The 21161-nt window shown below is 34.4% G+C and overlaps 1 protein-coding gene and 2 pseudogenes across 1 annotated transcript; 1 reads left to right on the forward strand and 2 right to left on the reverse strand.

Annotated features, from left to right (window-relative positions):
- Positions 1-224: 224 nt before the first annotated feature.
- Positions 225-4601, reverse strand: LOC149563946 (UPF0496 protein At4g34320-like). The gene is made up of 2 exons (XM_089827054.1): positions 3022-4601; positions 225-565 (listed from the first exon to the last, which is right to left on the reverse strand). Exons 1-2 carry the CDS (start codon positions 4581-4583, stop codon positions 559-561), a joined length of 1569 nt encoding a protein of 522 aa, XP_089683180.1. The 5' UTR covers positions 4584-4601; the 3' UTR covers positions 225-558.
- An 11715-nt stretch (positions 4602-16316) lies between these two features.
- LOC149563947 (aspartic proteinase nepenthesin-1-like) lies at positions 16317-17794 on the reverse strand (annotated as a pseudogene).
- A 1208-nt stretch (positions 17795-19002) lies between these two features.
- Positions 19003-19833, forward strand: LOC149563948 (F-box/kelch-repeat protein At5g43190-like; annotated as a pseudogene).
- The last annotated feature ends 1328 nt before the right edge of the window (positions 19834-21161 follow it).

Below are 21161 nucleotides of genomic sequence, written 5' to 3' on the forward strand. Positions count from 1 at the left end.
ATTACCACCTTCTCTTTCTCATGATCTCTTGTATAGATTGCTTTATTCACTCGAAAAGATTATATAAAATTGATCCTAATTTTCCATATAGAAATAAAAAATATGAAGTTTTACTAGTGCTACCATATAAGACTTTGTAAGAACCTAAGCTAAAGAATTATATTCTTCCATCCTAAACATACAAATTCTTGTAATAGAAATCTAGAAGGAATTAGTCTTAGAGATGCAATAAGCAATCCTCTCTTTAAATAATGAAACCTTATATCATATCACAATTTTTTAGTATAATAATATATATAATTAGATATTAGATACTTTTCTAGTAAAGAAGGAAGGTCCATAGTTTTGTTCAACATTTAATAGATCATATACAACTGGAAGAGTCTCCTTTCTGACTTGCCCTAACACTTAATTTAAAGTAGCTTCTTGTCCACTCTATAAGTATGTAAGTCCTTATTAAAATGAGAAATATGAATAGACATAATGAAATAGCCCCATATACTAGAAGTCTGGTGTGCCAAAATATAGTGCATATCCTAATTTTTCCATTGTAATCCATCACACCCTGAAAATCAAGCGAAATCTAGAATCAGAAAAATCTATTGGTAGAAAAAAGAAAAGTTATTTGATAAAAAAAAATTAGCTTTCCTTTTATCCTTCACAAATGGAAACCTCCATAGAGGATGAATCTTGGAAGTTGCTTTTCACTCCATTATAAATAATTTAACTTATTTGAAAATAAATCAATATTTTGGGTTATTAGTTTATTAATGATAGAAGAAGTTTAATCAATTAAAATGTAAATGAATAATAACTTTGTAATCAACACAAAAAAAAATAGGAATTGTAATATCTATATTAGAGGAAAAAAATCTTAATATGTTTTTTTTTCATATTTGGCTGGGGTTAGTCTCTCTTGCCTTCATTGCTGATGTTATTTGGGAAAAAAATTTAAAATGGTGGTGGAAGTGCAACTTTTATAACACTTAGAAGGGTAACTCTGGACCTTTTGGAGCAAGATTGATCATTTGAGATTCAAATGGTGAGCTTATTGCATGTAGAGGGAAACATTAATTGTATGGTACAAATAATGTTGTTAAGGAAGAGGTTGATCTCTTGGTAGTACTAGAAGCCAAGAAACTAGGAGTTAGGAAACTTCATGTGGAGGGCGATTCACAAATCATTGTCAATGTGATAATAAAAGGGGACAAGTTTTCTTAGCATTTGCAAAGCTACATGGATCAAATTAACATAGAATTAGCATCTTTGGATGACTTCAAATTATCACATGTCAAAAGGAAAGACAATAAATAGTGTGGCATCATGTCCAATTGGGCATTAGATCTCAATGTATGAAATTGTACTTGAGAATTTCCAAACTTTAAGGATCAATGGGTGAAATCATTCATGATCATTCCTTTCCTTTTTTGGCCACTGTCAACTTCATCCATTTAATATAGTATACATGCAATGATATTTATGTGATGGGAGTTCTTTTTGTTACTAGAAGTGCCATGTTATTACTACCAATTAGTTTGATACTGATGGAGAATGTTTGTTTTGTGTGCCCTTAGAATTGGATTCTTAGTGCAAGTTGGGTTTCATAATCACATTGTCATCTGAGAAGAATTTTGTAATTGGAGTGATGGAATTTTCTTTTACTCTCATATGCACCAGGCAAAAAATTCTTTAAAATGGACAAACAAACAAGATTAGGCTTGACATAATGTTCAATTTTGTGGAAAATAGATTAACTAAGAGTGGTTTGGTTCTACTAGGGCAATGTTCGACCAAGTTGAGAGATGCCACTAAACCATCACCAACATCTATTCCATGATCATGGCATGGGCTCTATACTGGGCGAGGATAGGGACATCATCAAGCTTTTCATGGAAAAATTAGTCCCTTGGGAGGCTTTAGGTGGAATAGAGGAGATTTTAGCAAATTTCATCCTAGAAATAGAGATAAATTTGGGTGATATGCAAAGTGGCTTGGAAAGGATTTGAAGGCACCAAGTTAACAATTTTTGTCTGATAATTACATGAAAGATTCATAAAAAGGAGGTTTGTAACGACTAGAAAAGGATGGTTTGGTATGAAAATAAAGGCAATGATTAAGCTTGGGATGAAGATGTAGAAAGCATGAAAGCTAGTTTTGTTTGGATGAATGAGGATAGAGCAAGACTTTAGGAGAAACTTCGGCAATGGGAGGTGGTTGGAAATTGAGAGCACAACATATCTAAAGAAAGAATCAATGTATGGCTGCACGAATAGATTGGTGGTGTCATGGTTCCAAGTTGGTACTAAGGGATGGTAGTTTTCCCTAATGATACCTTGCCATTTTATTGTAGTTCTCCAACTTGTTTGGGAGTTTATAATGTGTTTGATGCCCATTGTGCACAGGTCTCTTATGACTCCTTCATTTTTGAATGGGAATGTCCATTTAGGTTCTCTAGTGTGGCATGACGCTAACTTCTTTTGCATTGTACAGGCATGTCATGACTGTAATTGGAGGTTGTGGATATAGAAATTTGTAATTTCTGATTTTTTTGTGGTTGATGTCCATATTTACTTGCAGTTCATTTTGGGATTCCCATTTGTTTCAGGAAAGTCTTGGAAAGCCAAATTTGGCTGTTGGATTCAGAAATGTCTTGGAAAGCCAAATCTGGTTGTTGGATTGTAAAATTTTCCTATATTGACTATAATTCGGCTGTTAATAGCCTGTGGGAATTTTTTTGACTAATTAAATTCAGAAACTATTATTACAAAAAAAAATTAAAAAGAAAAATAAATAAATCTTTTGTCAGTATTCTAAATACAAATCTAAGTGATCAATTGATACAAATCTAGGTGTTCTGAATATACATTTGCAATTTGTTGTCAGATAACCTTTCAGATATTCTATATCTAAGATCTCTATCTAAAGATTATCTGTAATGGAGAAACTCCTAATCAATTTGAGTAAAGATTACCATTTTGTGTTCTCTAATTTTCTTCATTAATAAACCAATAATAAAAGTACCTGATGTTCTTGCAAATGACTAGGACGCTGTTATTTTGTATTTCCTGTCTGCAGCGACTCACATGATTTGAAATCTTGGTGATCTGGTTCCTAAAGCTCTCCCGCTTCTTCAAGATATCCTCAGCTACAGCCTTCTGAATATTGGTCTGCTCCTCAAAGCTTCGAATTTTCTTCACGAGACACATGAATACATCGTTATTGATATTGGACTGGTCGCCAAAGCTCTTGTGCTTCTTCATCAAATCCTCCACATCAGCACTCTGGAAACTGCTCTGCTTCTGATCCTTGCACATATGGAGATCTTCTTCCCCTAGAGCATTCTGAATATTTGTCTGATCCTCAAAGCTCTGGTGTTTCTTCTTGATATCCTCCACCACAGCATTCTGCCTGTTGATCCTGATCTGGTCTTCAAAGATCGGCTGTTTCTTCCTGATATCCTCCGCTGAAACATTCTGGGTGTTGGGCGGATCCTCACAGATCTCTTGTTTATTCCGCATATCTTCCACTTCAGCTTTCAGGGTACTCATGGTGGCCTGGTCCTCGTCATGACTCGGCCGTTGCTCCCTGATAAACCCCACTGTAGCCTCAAGAACATCGATTTGATCCTTAAAGCTCTGCTCTTCCTCCCTTATATTTTCGACCGCATCCTGCTGGTTTGCTTCGTCCTTGCAATACATGTCGACGCTTTCGAGAATCAAATCGATGCTGCTCTCCAATCGCTCCACGCTAACCTTGATTTGATTCAACTCGTAAAGCCCACCGTAGGTTATTTTCTGCATCAAGTCCAAAACCTCACATTTCACCTTGACGGTCTTCTCGTACTTTGCCAACTTAGAGCCGAACCAGCGGACCAAGCAGCTAACGGGATTCGAAATGGCTGTGAAAACGATCAATGGGTACGGCGCCGACGCCATGGTCCCTGCCACCACAGCACAAATAAAAAAGGAGGCAGTCACCGTCGCAAAAATGATGTAGAAAATCTTCCGGCAAGCCCTCACGCGCTTAAGGCTCTTATCCAACTTCCTCTTTTTTGCGTGAAGCTTCTCAAGAATTTGTTGGTGCTGTACGTGGGCAGACTTCAACAGCTCAGAAAAGTCCTCATTAAAGGAATTCTCAGCCTTAAGAAACTCCTCCAGCTTTTCCTTACATTTGCTGTACTGTGCCTTTCCGGGAGGAGGATTTGCGGGCGCTATGAAGCGTAACGCGACCTGAAGTAAACTGAGCTTGCCTTTCATCTTTCCCAGGCAATTGTTGATCTCATTGTAGAACTTTGAAGTCGTTGTATTGAGTTCCTCGTAGAGCTCAACCAGCTCTCTCAGGTTCCTATCTTTCCAGATATCTTTCTTGTTTTCCAGTATGAGATTTTTGAAGCGCCGGTCTTGTTCAGCCAAGCATGAGATGACCTTCCTTAACAAATCCGTAGACAAGCGGCCCTCAGCACTGGCGTTGATAACTACTTCAATCTCAGCTTCGAGGTTGTCGTCGAAACTCTTCACGTCTGAATCATCTCTGCACGCCTTTCTGTACCTCCTTTCCCAATTACTGGGCTCTTCGCCTCCCATCTTTAATCTCTCAACAATAGAAACACTACAACATGAAGGGGCTTTTAAGACAATATTGGAGACAATTTTTAAGTGAAAAGGGGCTTTTAAGACAATATTGGAGACAATTTTTAAGTGAATCGTTGTAATTAGAGACAAAAAGAAAGTTGCATATTGTCTTAAGTATTGTCTTTAAGTGAGTGTCTTAAACTATTGTCTTAAAGTATTGTCTTATAAAGACAATAAGGAACAAGTGCTACTATTGTCTCGTAGAGACGATTTTAATTTTGTCTTTATAGAAAGAACAACAATGTCTTTAATCATGCTTATTCTCTTCTTGAATACAGTTAGAGAGAAGATGATATAAAATAATAAATTAAAGATATATATATATATATAAATAAATAATATAAACTGCAATATAATTAATTCATTCATGTTAAAGCACGATGGATTCGAACCACCATCCCCCTGCTTGTAATGCAGGTGCTCGTCCATTGAGCTAGCACCTTTTAAAATAAGGAAAATTAATAGTCTAACGTTTTGCAAATAAGAGATACAAGAAGGGAGCAAGACAGATTAATTCACTAAGTAGGAACATTGGTGGTGAGTTGAGACTTACATATGGATAGAGACGGTGATGGGTTTTGGCAGGTTCAAATCTCACACTCAAGCTTGCTAGCTCATCACACAGATGTTGAAACAAATTAAATGGATCTAAAACTCGTTTTAATTGTAAACTATAAGACATGGTTACAAATGTTGATTAAAAGCTTTTGATAGTTTCAAAAAATTGAATTCTAATTTAAAAACTTTTACATGTTCTCTACATGTGCTACCTTGAGGCTTTGAAAATGGGTATGCACATACAACAACAGAGACAGATTTTAGCTACAGCTGACCTGGTACCCATGTACACCTAATGTGGAAGTAAACACAGGCATGCCAACTAATTTTCATCACCACTTATGCCAAGACTAAAAGCCTTTAAAAGTAACTAACTTATTAATCAATTTTAAATCACTGCATTCCAAGAAGACCATTAAACTCCAATTCTAAACACGACAATACACATCAAGTAGAAGTTGAATCACCCTAGGGAAGATGAATGGAAGAAAAAAAATTTAAAACTTTAAAAAAAGCCAAATCTAGTGTAATAGAATAGGGAAGTACATTGGAAATTAGAGACATTGTTGTGAACAAGAAGGAGAAGTGGGGTTGTGGGGCAATGACAGGGAGATGTGAAGAGGAAGAAAATAGCTAAGAAGGGTGCAGTAAGAGGGACAAGAGCCCGGTGTCTGTGGACTAATAAGTGTGTGGGAATATCAAAATAGAGGAAGCAGAAAGGAAGCAAAATGCATACCAAAAAAGAAAAACCAAATTCCAAACAACTGCAAGAGAGTATTGATTTATTTAAGTTAATGTTGGGCACAAAGACTATTGAGCTGGAAGAGGAGACATTCCTGGCCACTAAGGCTTGACATAACCTTGAAAGCTGGTTGATGTGGTTTACATAACCTTGAAAGCTGGTTGATGTGGTTTATGTGGTTTGATGGAAGGATTGTGATACTTGACACTATTTTTCTAGATAGATCAGAATAAGCTTGGGTCAGTGCTATTCCTCTTTGATTGGGAATGCCATGAGGAATACTTATCACATCTTCCCTTAAGAAATGATGGTCTCTCATGTAATGAGAAGCCCCATGGTCAAAATTTAAGTATTCCATTTAAATAGAAATATATGAGAAAAGAATAGACTCGCTGAAAGAAATGTTGGAAGATTAAGGACTTGTTGGTTTTTCCCACATTCTAAAAAAAAAGTTAAGTGGAAAGAAAATTTGAACTTATTTGCATAAGAAACCATGGCAAGTCAAGGTCCTCCCTAAATGATATACACGTTACTTAAACGGTTAAACCTTGTAAAGTCTAGTTGGCAACTGTAAGTTTTTAAACATTAAACTAAACTTCCCCTTTCTTTATTGACCAACCACTAGTTACAAAAACAACAGGAAAGGTCAAAGAACCATACAATGTCATTTGAGATGTGTCTCGTAGTTTATTAATGTGATAAATCTGTAAGAGGTTCTGCTTATAACCACCTGTACCATGTTCTTCCCTCAACATATTAAAGCCAAGTCACAAGAAGTATAATCACAATAATAAGAGAGAGATATCTTGAAATGTAGAATAGAAGCACCATTCCCAACTGAAAAAATAAAAAAGCTAAATAGCTCACTTAACGACCAAACTTTGTGTCAAGAGTTTGTCTTACCATTGGCTTCAAAAACATGGTATTCATGCTTTCAATAATGATTATGACACAAAAAATATGAATGGGAAGTAACTAAAATGCATAAATTTTTTGTTGATCAAATGCTGCGATCTGCAGTAAAATACAAGCTCACCATGCTTAATTAACCAGGGTGGGCTGCTATCTAGTATACAGAGGTCTATCTAACGTGCAGAGGTAAGGCTTTTAAAAATCACTGGTCAATAAGATAACCAACCTTCCAGCAAATGGTGCAAACACGCTACTGCAGAATTTGTCTGCAGCCAAGCTTTAAACTTAGATATCCAAATAAAAAAAGCCATCATAGCAGCTAAAACTTAAAAAAGCATGAAAGTCAAGGAAGTAATCCCCATAGCTCAATTCAATACAACCAAAAATGTGCAAACGAAGTAGTCATCAATAATCATAAATAGTTACAAAACAATAAGGATGATTTTTGATGGTTTGAGTGTTAAAGTCACAGTTTTTTGGGCTTATTTCAGATTCTCTTAGCTGACTGTATAGGTTATGCTAAGCATACCAAGGCCGTTATGTTTCGTCTATTTTCTATGTATTTGTACTCTGAGTTTAGGAAATATGCTGTCCGATCACAATTTGATTCCTAATCTGAGCTTGCTATTTTGGAAATGAATGTTTGATTCCATTTTCTTTTAGAATGTCTTCCACTCAACACTCTTGTGTCATAATTTTGTGGACAATGTGTCAGTCCAAGTATTCTCTTGTGTCATGCTTTTGTGGACAATACATTGATCCAAGCATTCTATGCTCATTCTTTTGGCAAGTGTAGCTTCTTTAATATTAGGTCCAAATCTTTCTTAGGGATTGATGTCTTTCCTACCTCATCTTCAAAAAATTGTGTCACTTTAAGATGTCCTTACTAATAAAATAGCATATCTATGCCAATTTTTAAAACAGATACTTGACTAATAGCATAATATCAAGTCGATGTTTCTTTTTAGAATGAAGTATTTTCTTTATCTTTCTTTCTACTTGGTTTTGATATCATTCCCTCTACACAAGAAGCAGAGGATTCACAACAATGAAATAAGCTTCCCTAACTATGACAAGATGGGCTGGCCAATGATAACATGCAATCGGCCTACCATGTTTAACTGTCATGCAAATAAGCCTGAAGAACATCAGTACATATCAGCAGTGACCTATTAAGTTGTTTTAGGACCAGCAAATGCATTTTTCAAGTAAAAGAGTATAAAATTTTTTACACTTCTTTTGAAACTTTTGAACATGATTTCCCTGCGAAAGAACATGGTTTTTCCAGCATATGGGGTAACCATATCAACAGGGTCATACCTTGGTTTAACTACATGGGCTCCTATTCTCTCCTATTTTTTCCTACAATGGGACCCCAAAGACATGGATCCAAGGGGTTTCTAGATTCCTCTATCAATATATATTAAGAGAAGAAAAGAAATCTAGCCTTTATGGATTCATCATAAATCATAATATGATCATCTACAAGGAAAGGCCTCTAAGTTGCATCTTTCTCTGTTTTTCTAGAATTTAAAATTTGCCTTCTTTATTAACAAATGATTATATTGTAAAAACCTCTTAGCAATATCACAATTTGACTTTCTGTGGAAAAATCATCCTCATTATCAATGATTACGTTCTTGTAATTCAATTGACATGTATTTTCTTCTCCTTTGCACAGGTTCCCAGGATCTTCTTTTTACTTACAAGAATCATTTATTTTCTTTAGTTTATTATGTGCTATTACTTTAAAAGCTTCTGTTGATCTTGATGGAGCACATTTTTTTACAAAATAAGAGCTCCCATCCAAAAATTGGACATTAAGCATGGAAAAATCATCAGATGCAGAAATAATTCATGAAGTTCAGGATGCAGATGCATCATAGGGACATCTTAAGAAGTCTAGGAATGGAATTAAAGATAATGCATAAAACATTGAACTTTAAATTGGAGGAAAAGTTGTCTTGTAGGTACTTGTGATAACAAGTACAATGAGGGAAGACTTAACAACGATCATGGCTATAGTGTTGTTTAAAATCACATGGTTATTGCACCTGTTAATGGAAGCTTAGGGACATACCAGTTCAGTTGTATTTATGGGTAAGGACAAATGGAATTGGTAGGGCCTCTGATGGAAATTGTAATATCACAGAAATAGGAATCTCACATATTGTAAATAAATATTATTTTATGTGTTAAGCTTCAGGTCTCAGACAATAGGAGTATTCAACATAATTGACCTGTAAGTATATGTACGCTCTTCCCGTAAGTATATGTGCACTCTTGTGAAGAGAAACGAGCCTGTATATGACATGTTGAGTCAAGAAGGCATGAAGAGGAAATCAAGAACAGTCGCAGAAACATATTCATAGGCTGGCAGTAGTATAACAGATCCATTAATGTGACGCTCTATATGCAATGAACAGTTTAGCAAAGGACAACTCCATTGATGTCTACCAACTACAACACTCAGAAGCCCATGCCAATGGAAGAGTTATATCTTTGTCAAACATACAAGCTTTAGTCATTATCATAATCCACAAGCCAATATGCTTAGAACTATATATTCATCAAATCAACCCCTAAAGAAGTCCAATAAAGTTTTCTGAGTCACTTTGATATGTGTGGAAATGAGAGAATCCAGCCCACGTGAAAGCCCTTCCAATGTAAACAAATCTACAGAATAATCAATCAGAAGATGAAGACCATGTGCTAGTGAAAATAATCAATAAACAAAGAATTGGGAAGCAAAGAAGTTGTCTTGGAAATGCCAGAAGAGGATGCTGAGTGCTTGACGACAATGAAGAATATTGAGACGGTCAGACCAAAGGATGGTGAAAGTCCATAAGAAAAACCCAATACAAACCCACAAGAAGATCAATGCCACCAGTAAGAGTGCTGGAACACTCAATAGATGGCTACAAGAAGGCATGCCTAGCTACAGGAAATGATATTTGTTACAAACTTCATAGGCACACCAAGACAAGAGATACACAGGAAGAATCAAATTTACGGCAACCATATATAATAAATTATCAAAAAATACACATCGATGATATAATGTTTATCAGGGATGATAATATTAAAGAAATAGTAAAAACTCTACAAGTTCTACCCTACATATCGTATATAATTGTATAAATTAAAGTATCTTACTATCTTCTAGCTCAATGTGTTTATATAAATACTATTTTGTATATCTTCCTCATATATCATTTTGGATGCACTTTCCCTAAATGCCCATATAATAATTTTGAATCACAAGAAATGACATTTATGTTGTAATTTGTTTCCTTGTTTCAGTTCCATTAATCTTGTGCAATGGATATTTATCATTCTTCCATTTCACATGATGTTGTAGTGTTAATACAAAATAGTTGCAGAAACACTAATTTCATAACATGAAAAAAAAATTGAGATCCAAAAAAAAATTTGAAGAAAAGTTCAAAATATTCATGCCGATTTACCAGTCTTTCTCAATAAATTCTACCAATTGTAAGTTTATAGCCCACTTGGAACTGCATCATTTAAGGACATAATGATAAGTATAGTAAGATTGGATGAACTCACCGTTCTCCTGCATAAGTCATTAAGTTTTTAACCTCCGATGACTCTTCCAGAACTTCAGCCTTCTCCCAATAAGAATCCCTAACAAATAAATAACATTTTAGAGAAATATAACATAAGGATTCAGTTCATACAAGAACACCTTAAAATAATCTCCTTTCAACTAAGCTTCTAATAAACATCCCCTATGAAATATTTAAAACCAAAAAATATTTAATGGTAGTCATACATCATGCTTACCTTTTTATCTTGCTTGTTAACTAAGACATAACATCAAAAAAATGTCATCATCTTTCTTTTATAGGAATCTTACACTGGAACCTTCTTGTAGTCGAGATGTTGTTTTCTGAAAAAGCTCTAAACATAAATAGATAGAACATGAAGAGTGCACTAGAATATAGAATCTGGTCCAGACTCTACCATAAGGTACCAAATTCCTAAATTTTTCTCATAATACCTACATTCAAAGAATTTGAATAATGCCCCTAAATTTTAAATTCTATCATGAAAATAAAAGATTTGTTATAAAACCCCTCTTAAGTCCATTCTACAAAGACTAAACATAACTTGGGAAATAGGATCAGTCAATCCTAAATTTTGGCTGATTTAAAAGCTGTTAGGATGGCTTGTTTGAACATTTATCTAAAAAAAAATATTCTAGCTCAATATGGCCTTATTATCATGGTGAGATGTAGTATATGAAATCTGAACATGTTTCCACCTTCCCACGAGCGTGGCCTTAATGGCTGCGTGATAGATTCCTTGGGCCCTCAAGTCAAGTTCAGGAAAACATCTAGCATATTATAAAATCCCCCCAGCTGAACTACACTAAGCCGTCCAAGAACTTTGATGTGCTCAAGATTTTCTCCCTCTAAAACATTAATCTCACCCATGAGACTATTTAATTGAAGTAATCCATAAACATTTCAGACGAGATAAAATTTAGGTGTGAAATGTATCCTTAGACAAACCGATGAAGGGGTGCGAGAATTCATAGCAGAAATTTCCAGTCTTGGTTGGCTTCAACATTGAAGTATTGTGCAGATCAGAGGCTTCTGTAGGCGGCAGAAGCAGCTCTTCATAGTTTATGACTACGAATGGGAGCCTGGACGAGATGATATTCGGAAAGCCAAAGAAGATGCTAAAGTGGGATCAAAGGTACAGAGTGATCAGAGATGATGTTGTGGGGCTGTTGTATCTTCATGAAGAGTTGGAGCAATGCGTAGTTTACAGAGACATCAAGTCCAGCATTGTTTTTCTAGACTCGGAATTGAATGGGAAGTTAGGGGACTTTGGGCTTGCCCAGTTCTACAAGCATAACCAAAGCTTACACACATCTCGTGTGGTAGTAACACTAGATTGTTGAACCAAAGTTCGTACAGACAGGGAATGTTCAAGAAAAGAAAAGAAAAGACTCACCCTTTGAACTACATTCAAGCCTTGGGAATAAATGATAGATATGTTGGCTATTTCTCATAGAGAAACTCTAGGGGAACAACTCCAAAATTGTATACATCAGATTTTTCTATCACTCACCTGCTTTGAAGGTATTCTATTATTTCACACATAGAGGAACCAAGGTATATTAGAATCTCCTAAATTATTGTGAATCGCTACTCATCAAAGATGGGTGTTTTGAATTACTAATAGTGTTGAATTTAAAGCAGATGAGAGATAAATTTGGAATTAGTTCTGCCGATAAATCTAAATCCCCATAGAAATTTTGGGATGGTTCTTGTGGGTTTCCTAGTGAGAGTCCTCATGCACAGAGAATCTTGCAAGCTGAAAAAAAACAGAGGAAACAAAAGAAAAATTGGTACTTTACAGAGTAAAATCTTTTGGAATCACAATTAAGTCAAGGAAATGACAGATTTATACATTTTGAGCATTTGGGAACATATCAAAGAGGTTTGATTGACATTTTATTCTTGGCAGACTGCTTTCCTCAGAAAATATTTCTGGGCATGGCTGGGTACTTGTTTTAGAGTTCTGGTTGAAACAAAAATTTTGGAAATCCCTCTCCAATCACAGAGCACAAGCTAGTCTTCCAACACAACACAAACAAACTATAAATCATGATTTATGCATGGATAAGATTTGATCTTATTCTACTCCTCTCATTTTTGCATGGGTGGAGACAACATGCCAAACAATACTAAGGTATGTTGTAAGGTTTTTCATTTCATTAATTCTTTCCTAGTTTATTTCCTTTTTTACTGGTAGATAACTAAATATTCCACCTGTCTACACCATTGCTAAGTTACCGGTACTTCTGAAAAAAATTTCCAAATGCTGGTACAGTACATATCCGAATCGAATACATTGAAAAATCACTGTGGAATCGGATAGGATTCAATTTTTCAAACCTGTAAATGTATGTGACTTTTGCAATAGGTATCCAAACAATTTTATGCTGATTTGGCGATTTTATTTCGAATTTGAATGTTGACGTGGCGGAATCTCTCAAGGCAAGGCTCTCCTCTTTCATTTCTTTCCACCACAAACACAAACCCTCCCAAATGGAAACAGAAATGCCTGCAGACCACAGTTTCAAATCCACTGCAAGTGCAGACGTTCGTCTTCAGGTAAACCTGTGCCTAAGGTAGCAACCTGTGAGAGCCAGCTGCATTGATGGAGGAACCTGCAGCCATTGGCTATGATTGAAATTTTTATTAAAGTTTAAAAAAACTTAGGTTATGAGGATATTTCGTATGGTTTACGTTTTTTTAAAATTTAATTAGTATTAAACTAAAAAGTACTTAGTAAATAGATGTTACCAGAATAGTTTTTGGGATGATACTTAAATAGTAAAAACATGATTAAACTTAAGGATAATAGTTACACTTTAAAAAATATATAGAATAGTATTATTAAACTTTAAAATGATAATAATTATAGCATTAAATTTTAAAATAATAATTTTTTTATTAGAGTGATAATAGTATTGAATTCAAAAATATTACATATATTTATAATAGTAGTGTGTATATTATGTTATAAGTTCTTAAAGTTTCTAAAACATTTAAAGTCTAACTTGTAAATCATTTTGGCGAGTAAATGGCAGCAGCAGTGATAATCAGGGCTTTCAAGGTACAGGATCAATTTATGAAGAAGAACCTAGACCTGATTGACAAAAACACAAGTCAATTTTTCCATAGTTTTGCATCTAATGAATGATTGATTCATCGTTTAGAGGTATTAAGTGCTATAGTATGGGGGTTGAATAAGCTATGCGTCCTATTCTTCAAGGCCTAATAATCGTTAAGATTGAATTTTAATAGTAACATTTATGGCTCAAATGATTGATCTTCAGAATATATATGGAATAGTTAACAACTGATTGTATAATGATGGAATGGTAATGTTTATTCATATGGTGATAGTTGAATCAATATTTGTAACCTAACAAAGAATGGTACACTTGATCTATTTGAGGAATTTTTTTATGCAAGGAACTAAAGATCCCATCAATATTTAATCCCATACCAATTTTTAAATATAAAAGAGGCTTTGCAAGAAGACAATTACCAATCTATCAACAAGAAATTAGCTGGCATTTACCAATCAACTAGTACTCTACATGCTACCTATTCAAGCTTAGGTTAATGTTTTATTTCATAAAAAATGATAATGTATGATCAAATAGAAAAAAAGAGTACCTGGTCTGCCATTTGGTATGGACGCCAACACAGTATCTTAATAGATAGCTACAAAGAAGAGTGTATGCATGTCAATTATGATCATTACATAAATAGGCATTAAAATATATAAAATACATGAACCATTACAAATTAGCACTCATCCAAAATAGTGGAAGAGTGATTTTTATGTGCAAAACCTTCAATTTCAGCTTTATCACAGCCCGGCAAAAACCAGACACTAGTCAGCAAGAGAGATTTGATTTTTATAGTCAAAATTATTCCTTAGTTTTTGGATTCAAGTTCTAAACAAAATTTTACCTACTCAAAACTTGTCATTTATGGAATGTCAAAGTGTTCTCTTTCTATGTCAAAAAGTAGATATCCAACTCGGTAGATCAGATACAAAAAGCTACATGTGCGGAAGATAAAATTTCATTAATTATGGCTCCGGAAGGTTGGAAGTTCTCCTCTTTCTATGTAAGAAAGTAGATATCCAACTCAGTAGATCAGATACAAAATGCTGCATGTACTAAAGTTAAAATTATAGGATAAGCTACTATACAACATCTTTGTTTGAAGAAAGAATATTTAACTATCAGCTATTATACAACATTTACAATATTGACTGTAATCTATTGTAATAACTTGGTAGAAGTAACATGGGAGAAGTGAATTCAAACATACGGAGATAGAGAACTGAGATCGGGGGTAGAGTTCGGGAATCATAGATTAATTTATGTATTTTAGTTTCGAAGATCTAAACAAGTGGATGACATTCAAATAATTATCCCCTTCCTATTCTAGCAGATAAAAACATTGAATGGGGAATGAGTATTTGGTAGAGGAAGAAAATAAAAATAAAATTGATAATATACAAACTTGTCAAGTAACCAAATTTATATGCTTACCACTATTGCAAAAGATCGTAGTGGTAAACATACGAGGAATTCATTGATGATAAAGGAATATATTGGTTAAGGGGAAAAAACAACACTGGTCTACAATGTGGTCTATATCAGGAACAATCAATCCAAAGCATCACCCTATAATCTAACTCATCTAACAAGCAATCCAATGCAACATCTTCTTATCTAGTGAACAAACAGACCCAGAAAGAAGGCTGGGCCATAGCGACTATAGAATATCATTTCCTTGAGAACATATAAACATCTTCTAGTATAGAACACAAATTCTAGGCCAGGATACATATAATAAATCTAAATATAGATATGTTGAATATAATCGAGCTGAATCGTCGAGGAGTCTACACTTAATGTGATTCAATTCTAGTGGAAAATCTTCATCATAGATATCTGTAACAGAATGGAGGAAAAGAATGGGATAGTCAGTGCCCAAAACAATGAAAACATGAATAGAGAGGGTAAATGAATAATACTAGTTGATATTGGGATTAGACATTTGCATTCGATTGGGAAAGATAAGTTTGTGGACCATAGTATGAGTACCAACACATATATATGGAACCCATGCCTGATAATATATTAGTAAACTCCTACGGCTCCAAAAAAATTACCCACATGACTATCAATGGAAATGATATCATATAAAAGACAATTACAAGGTAAATTATTCATATCAAGGACATATGAAAGGAGAGAAACTCAGTCAGCACTAATCTCAAAGGTAGTCATAAAGGGATGCACACATCAGCAACCACAACACAAATTAGTACCCAAAATTTGGGGTCAATATTGAAGTCATCTATTATTATCTGAACATGGACTAATTGAGAGCAAGCAGTGATTAAGAAGCTACCAATAGACATTGTGTATGAGGGAAGTTCTAATCAGCAGCAAGGAACAAGTACAGTCAGCAATTAGAGATATGTGCAAGATAATCATAGAGTAATGTAAACATCATCAGTGGTGACTAGAAGCTATAAACATAAGTAAGATATAGAGAGTTGATCTAAGATAACATGTACATCTATATTCATACACCAATATGCATTGGACATATCTATGGTTATTCTGCCTACATTAAATGGATATATGATCAATATTTAGTAATATAAGACATATGCATCAATATATTCTTCTAGGATCTAATTCATGAAAAAGACTGGAACAAGATGAATATGTATCCTATTCAATGCAAACATTTACAATCTGTTAGAGATTTTTGTGCAAGTTATAGAGTGAGAGAAGTTTTTTTTTTTTTTTGTTTAGACACATAACTAAGAAATTCACTCCACATTTAAGGAATCTCTAGAACACGACATTACACAAATCCATGCTAAATTATTTAGTGGCTATCACAAATGGAGGGAGAAAAGGACAAGGTGTTTTCACAAAGCTCATAAAGAATATGGAAGTTTTGTTATTGAACTTTCCCAAACATAGGGAGGCCAGTGCTTGGCAACATCACAAGGTAGACAACACCACTGGTATCGTGAATCAAGTAATTCTCCTTTGGTAAAACATAATCAGGTCCTTTTAAATGGAAAGTAACACTTAGAAATTTTGTAGTGGCAGTTGCAGAAGTATAGCATAGGTCCAATCCAATAGAAGACCCATCATCCCATGCAAGCTTAACTGCAGGCTCCAGTCCTTTCTTCAAAACATCATAAATACTCTGCTCCAAATAAATGATTGTTCCAGAGTCTATGATAATTCCACCAAACCCAATCAGCCTGAAAAGTAAAGGCATCGGAAGGGATATCCAATAGCTTTGATCCTATGCTTACTACTTTCAAGGAAGGATAATAGAAGGTTTTTCATGAACTACTTTTGAGTAGAGTAGTGCCTACAGACTAGATACTAAGCCCCACACTTGTCCATAAGATCAAAGGGATTTATTTGGAAGGAGGTTCGTTAATTGACACTAGACAATAAGAAAATATATTTCCCACGGAGCTTCCAATCTGTGAAATGCATGAAAAGGGTCTCTCGCGAAATCTTTAAGGCCACCTCCTCGAGAAAACCCACTTCCTTTGTTATGTAGGCCACATCCAAATGCAATATTGAGAATCTTTTGAGAAGAAAGGGTGAATGACTCATATGAAAGGATGCCCTAAGTGGAAGAATAGTCACCATAAGTGTATAGATATTCACATTGGGATTTTGGGAAGATGGATGATGGAAGAGCGTCTTTCATAGAGAACTTGAACAAGGGATTGTATGATAAATCTGTGTATTAACTTTTATTCTCAACGGAAGACTCACAATTTTCCTGCGCAATATAAAACTGAGCCTCTTATTATGAACTGATGATTCACAATCTACCTAAACAATATCAACTAATACTTAAAATACTGTCTTGCAATCTCAATCTGAATTATATGTATAATCTATAAATTTGGAAATTTCTTTAACTGACCAAAAGAAACTTCACAGAATAATCCTTTTAACATTTCTATTCTGTTTTGTCTAACTCGAACAAATTTAACATTCAAAAATCACAGAAACATGATACCTATATTTCTGACCGTAGTTGCAACACCATAGCTTTGAAACTGTCAAATGTTTAACATAAATGATCTCTTTTATTTAGCATCTCTTGGACTTTTTATGTTTCATGTAGTTTTCTAACTCTTCTTCAATCAAGAGATTAAATATTTGTTAGAGAAAGTTACAGTTATACCATCATATACATGCCAAAGCACTCAAATATATAGAGGCACTCAATACCTTTAACGAGGTTAATTCAGCTGTGATTATATTTACCAATTTCCAGTAACCAAAGATTTGGTTTTGCTTATTATTATTTGGAATTCCCGACATGGCCACTGTCTCTTGTATATTTGTTCTTTAACTAAAACTAATCTTGTCTTTGCACCATTTCAAGTGAGACACACAAAACTTATCATTTGGCCAGAGTTCATCATCTTGAAGAGAACATGATATAAGTGTTCAGTTGTGATACACAGAGTTGATCTCTGCACAACATGTCATCAATTCTACATTGTAGTTGGTTTTAAGTTTTAACTAATAGAGTTCCACGTAATGTGAACAACAAGTAGAGATAGAGATAGAGGAATTACTCCTTATCATTGACAGAGCAAGTTTAAGTTTCCATAGATGAGAAATTTGACAGATTTGAAAAGGAATGTCACCCGTGACACAGTTTACTGCCAAGTGTAAATCAATCAATTTTAAGAGATTTCATGACGTAGGAATGTAGTCTGATAAATTATTTTCTACAAGGTAAGGAAATACATTTTCGTGAGCATTCCTGGTTCAAATGGAATAGTACTTGTGAGATAGTACCCGTGAAATCTAATTTTCCTAATTTAATGAGAATAATCTAATATAGATATTTATGAGAATGTCTCATATAGGCACCTATCAAATAATTTAACATAGAGATTGTTCTATCTATTGTTCCTAGAATTTATTTTATTCCGAATGTATATATATGCTCACATTTGCATCTAAAAAGACTTGATTTACATAAATATATATAAACAACTTTCACATCCCTCCAATATAATTAAACAACAAAAATACCCCACACTTTAAACATATTAAAAAAATTTCAAAACTAATTATAAATCAGCATGTTGAGAACTTATTTCCACTCATAAAATCAATAAAGATTCACTAATTTGAACCTTGGCCATTAAATAGGGTCCACGAATATAGACAACAAGCCATAATCTATTTACTATTTCTTCTACATGTAGATCAAAATTCAATCATTTATGCTCTTTGATCTTTTCAAGATGGGGGCATAGATTACACAGACGTGATTGAATCAATTTTTTTTGCAGTCGGCTAAATGGTCAGTATATTGGAAAAATTAGGTTGGTTTGAATACTCTCTTAGATAGGATCAGAGCTCAACTTCTAGGTGACTCAATTCAAGCCATGAAATAAATACTGAATTTTCATTGGATGTAGGAAATTATTCCCAGTTGACCCAGAGTTCAGAGGAAACGAGTTCTTCTATGCTTCAAGCGTGGTGTGTATTGTCACATTGTGTGATCACCAATGATGGAAGAAAGAATTTGGAGCAATTTACGTGAGGATTTAATAGTTAAAACCCCTAAAAAGCTATCAATAGAATCATTTCTCTATCCTAGGTTTTTGTGCAAGAGATAGAATGTTCTTCTGTCACCGCCAAGCTTTCTTTCACTTTGTAGCAAAATATCACACATGCCCTGGTTGGTAATGCTGAAATGTCAGGATCACAGAATTTGTAGATAATTTTCTCAGTAAGTGGCACATCACATTCCTCTCATTTCTTCCTTTTACAACATAAGTTCTGGGGACCTCGGGTGGCTTATTGTGCTTGAAAACCCAATCCTGCCTTTCTAATTGCAATCCCCAAACAAAGATATGGAGAGAGCTTCCCTACACTTCATTTGAACGTACAACTGGAATTCTATTGCAATGGTGGCTAGAGAAGGTCTTCATGTATACAAGATTTTAGTTATATGCAAAGAGGGTCATGGACAAGGGTGGAAGCTACCACACCCACACCGTTGTCGGACTCACTTGTATGTAGTCATTTGGTAAGTTGCAGCAATCAACTTTATCTGGTTGGTGGAGTTGCAGATAATGGAATTTCAAGGATCATCTGGGTGTGGGTGCTGAATGAAAACAAAACAGAATGGAGGGAGGCCTAGAAGTTTCCAGAGATGATGTGCAATTAAAAATCCTTGCAATTTGCTACCATAATTATACCAAATATGCTACATAAGCCATGAAGACTAAATCTGCCTCTCCTATTTTACATCACCTCAAGTTCTTGTTTAAAAGTATCCATGCTAGACATGGCATTAGATGCCTAGATGTTCATCTATTCTTGAAGAAAATTAAGGTTGAAGCTTCAATTAGATTGATTTAATCAGAGATGAATTATATTTAAAAATTCATCTTGATTAATTAATTAATCATTGTTACCCTTGACTAATAATTATTAGACAATTAACATACACTCACGCACAGAAGAGACGTGATATTTCCAGTGCCTGTAAATAATTTAATATACCTATATTGACATCCTAACCCTGATGCATGCACAAACCATATAAATAATCTAGTATGCTTCTAATGCCATCAAAAAAGCCAATGCTGACTTTTTCATTGTTGCTGAAGTATATGCAAAATGAAACTCAAAGCCCTTGCACAAATGCTTCAACATCATCTAGCGGTAGCATTCACCTTACTTGTGGAGACATATTCACATGCAAAGCTTCAATTCAAGACCCCATAAAAGTAAAACTGGGGAAACTAATGTATCCAACTAGCAAAGTAACATAAATAACAATCAAAGACAGATCCAAATGCCCATGAAGTTGTCCTAAAATAGTGACATCTAAAGTAGAGGTTACCCCCAATTACAAATAAATGAAACCAAAATTTAAAAATTTAAAAAAAATCCTACAGACATTAAGGAATGCTACAATTAGAATGCTCAGAAGCTCCATTCATACATTTTGTGCACAAGCAGCAGTCAATTTAAGATGGAACTTACCAATTAAAACCCGACCATTGTTTCCCTTGTTTCTTATTTATGCTTATTTTTGTCATTTTTGTATCTTGTTTGATTTTAATATATACTGTTTAAGGGAAAGCATAGCCATTGAAGCAACATGTTGCACAACAACTTTCTTTGGCTATAGCTTCCTACGAGCTCATGACCCACTTTCCAATGCATAAGATGCTATTATTTAAGAGATTTTAATACTAGAGGATCAATCATTTTTATCTTTGTAAATGGCCTTTCACAATATGAGGTATACATTTTCTTTAATTTATGATAAATTCTATAGAAATTTAAAACCATCTTCCATACTAACAGTCTTGACATTCAAGACGTCCAATACTTAATATGGCTGAGAGTTGTCTATCAATGATTTTTGTATGTTATTGTAGGATATACATGGGGCAGTTAGAGAATAGATATGATAAATCTAGACGAAGACACAAGGAATTTCTATAGAAGGTTGATTAGCTACCTTTTTAAGACATGCATTCCCTCAAGCACTTTGTCATCCTTTAAAGATGAAAATCAATCAAGAATAAATTGATATTATCCAAACATGAGTATAATATTAAAAAATGTAGAGGTAGCAGAATATAATGACATTGACAAAAAGAAATTAGGTGGTAGATTATAATATTCTTGAATGTTATGAATGACA

The sequence above is a fragment of the Cupressus sempervirens genome, chromosome 4 (assembly GCF_028749045.1).
Source record: "Cupressus sempervirens isolate cs-2001-9-10 chromosome 4, ASM2874904v1, whole genome shotgun sequence".
In the NCBI taxonomy this organism is placed as follows: Eukaryota; Viridiplantae; Streptophyta; class Pinopsida; order Cupressales; family Cupressaceae; genus Cupressus; species Cupressus sempervirens.

What these genes read in the sequence shown, in the direction of transcription:
- LOC149563946 (XM_089827054.1), bottom strand. Translation starts at nt 4,583, where the DNA reads ATGGGAGGCGAAGAGCCCAGTAATTGGGAAAGGAGGTACAGAAAGGCG.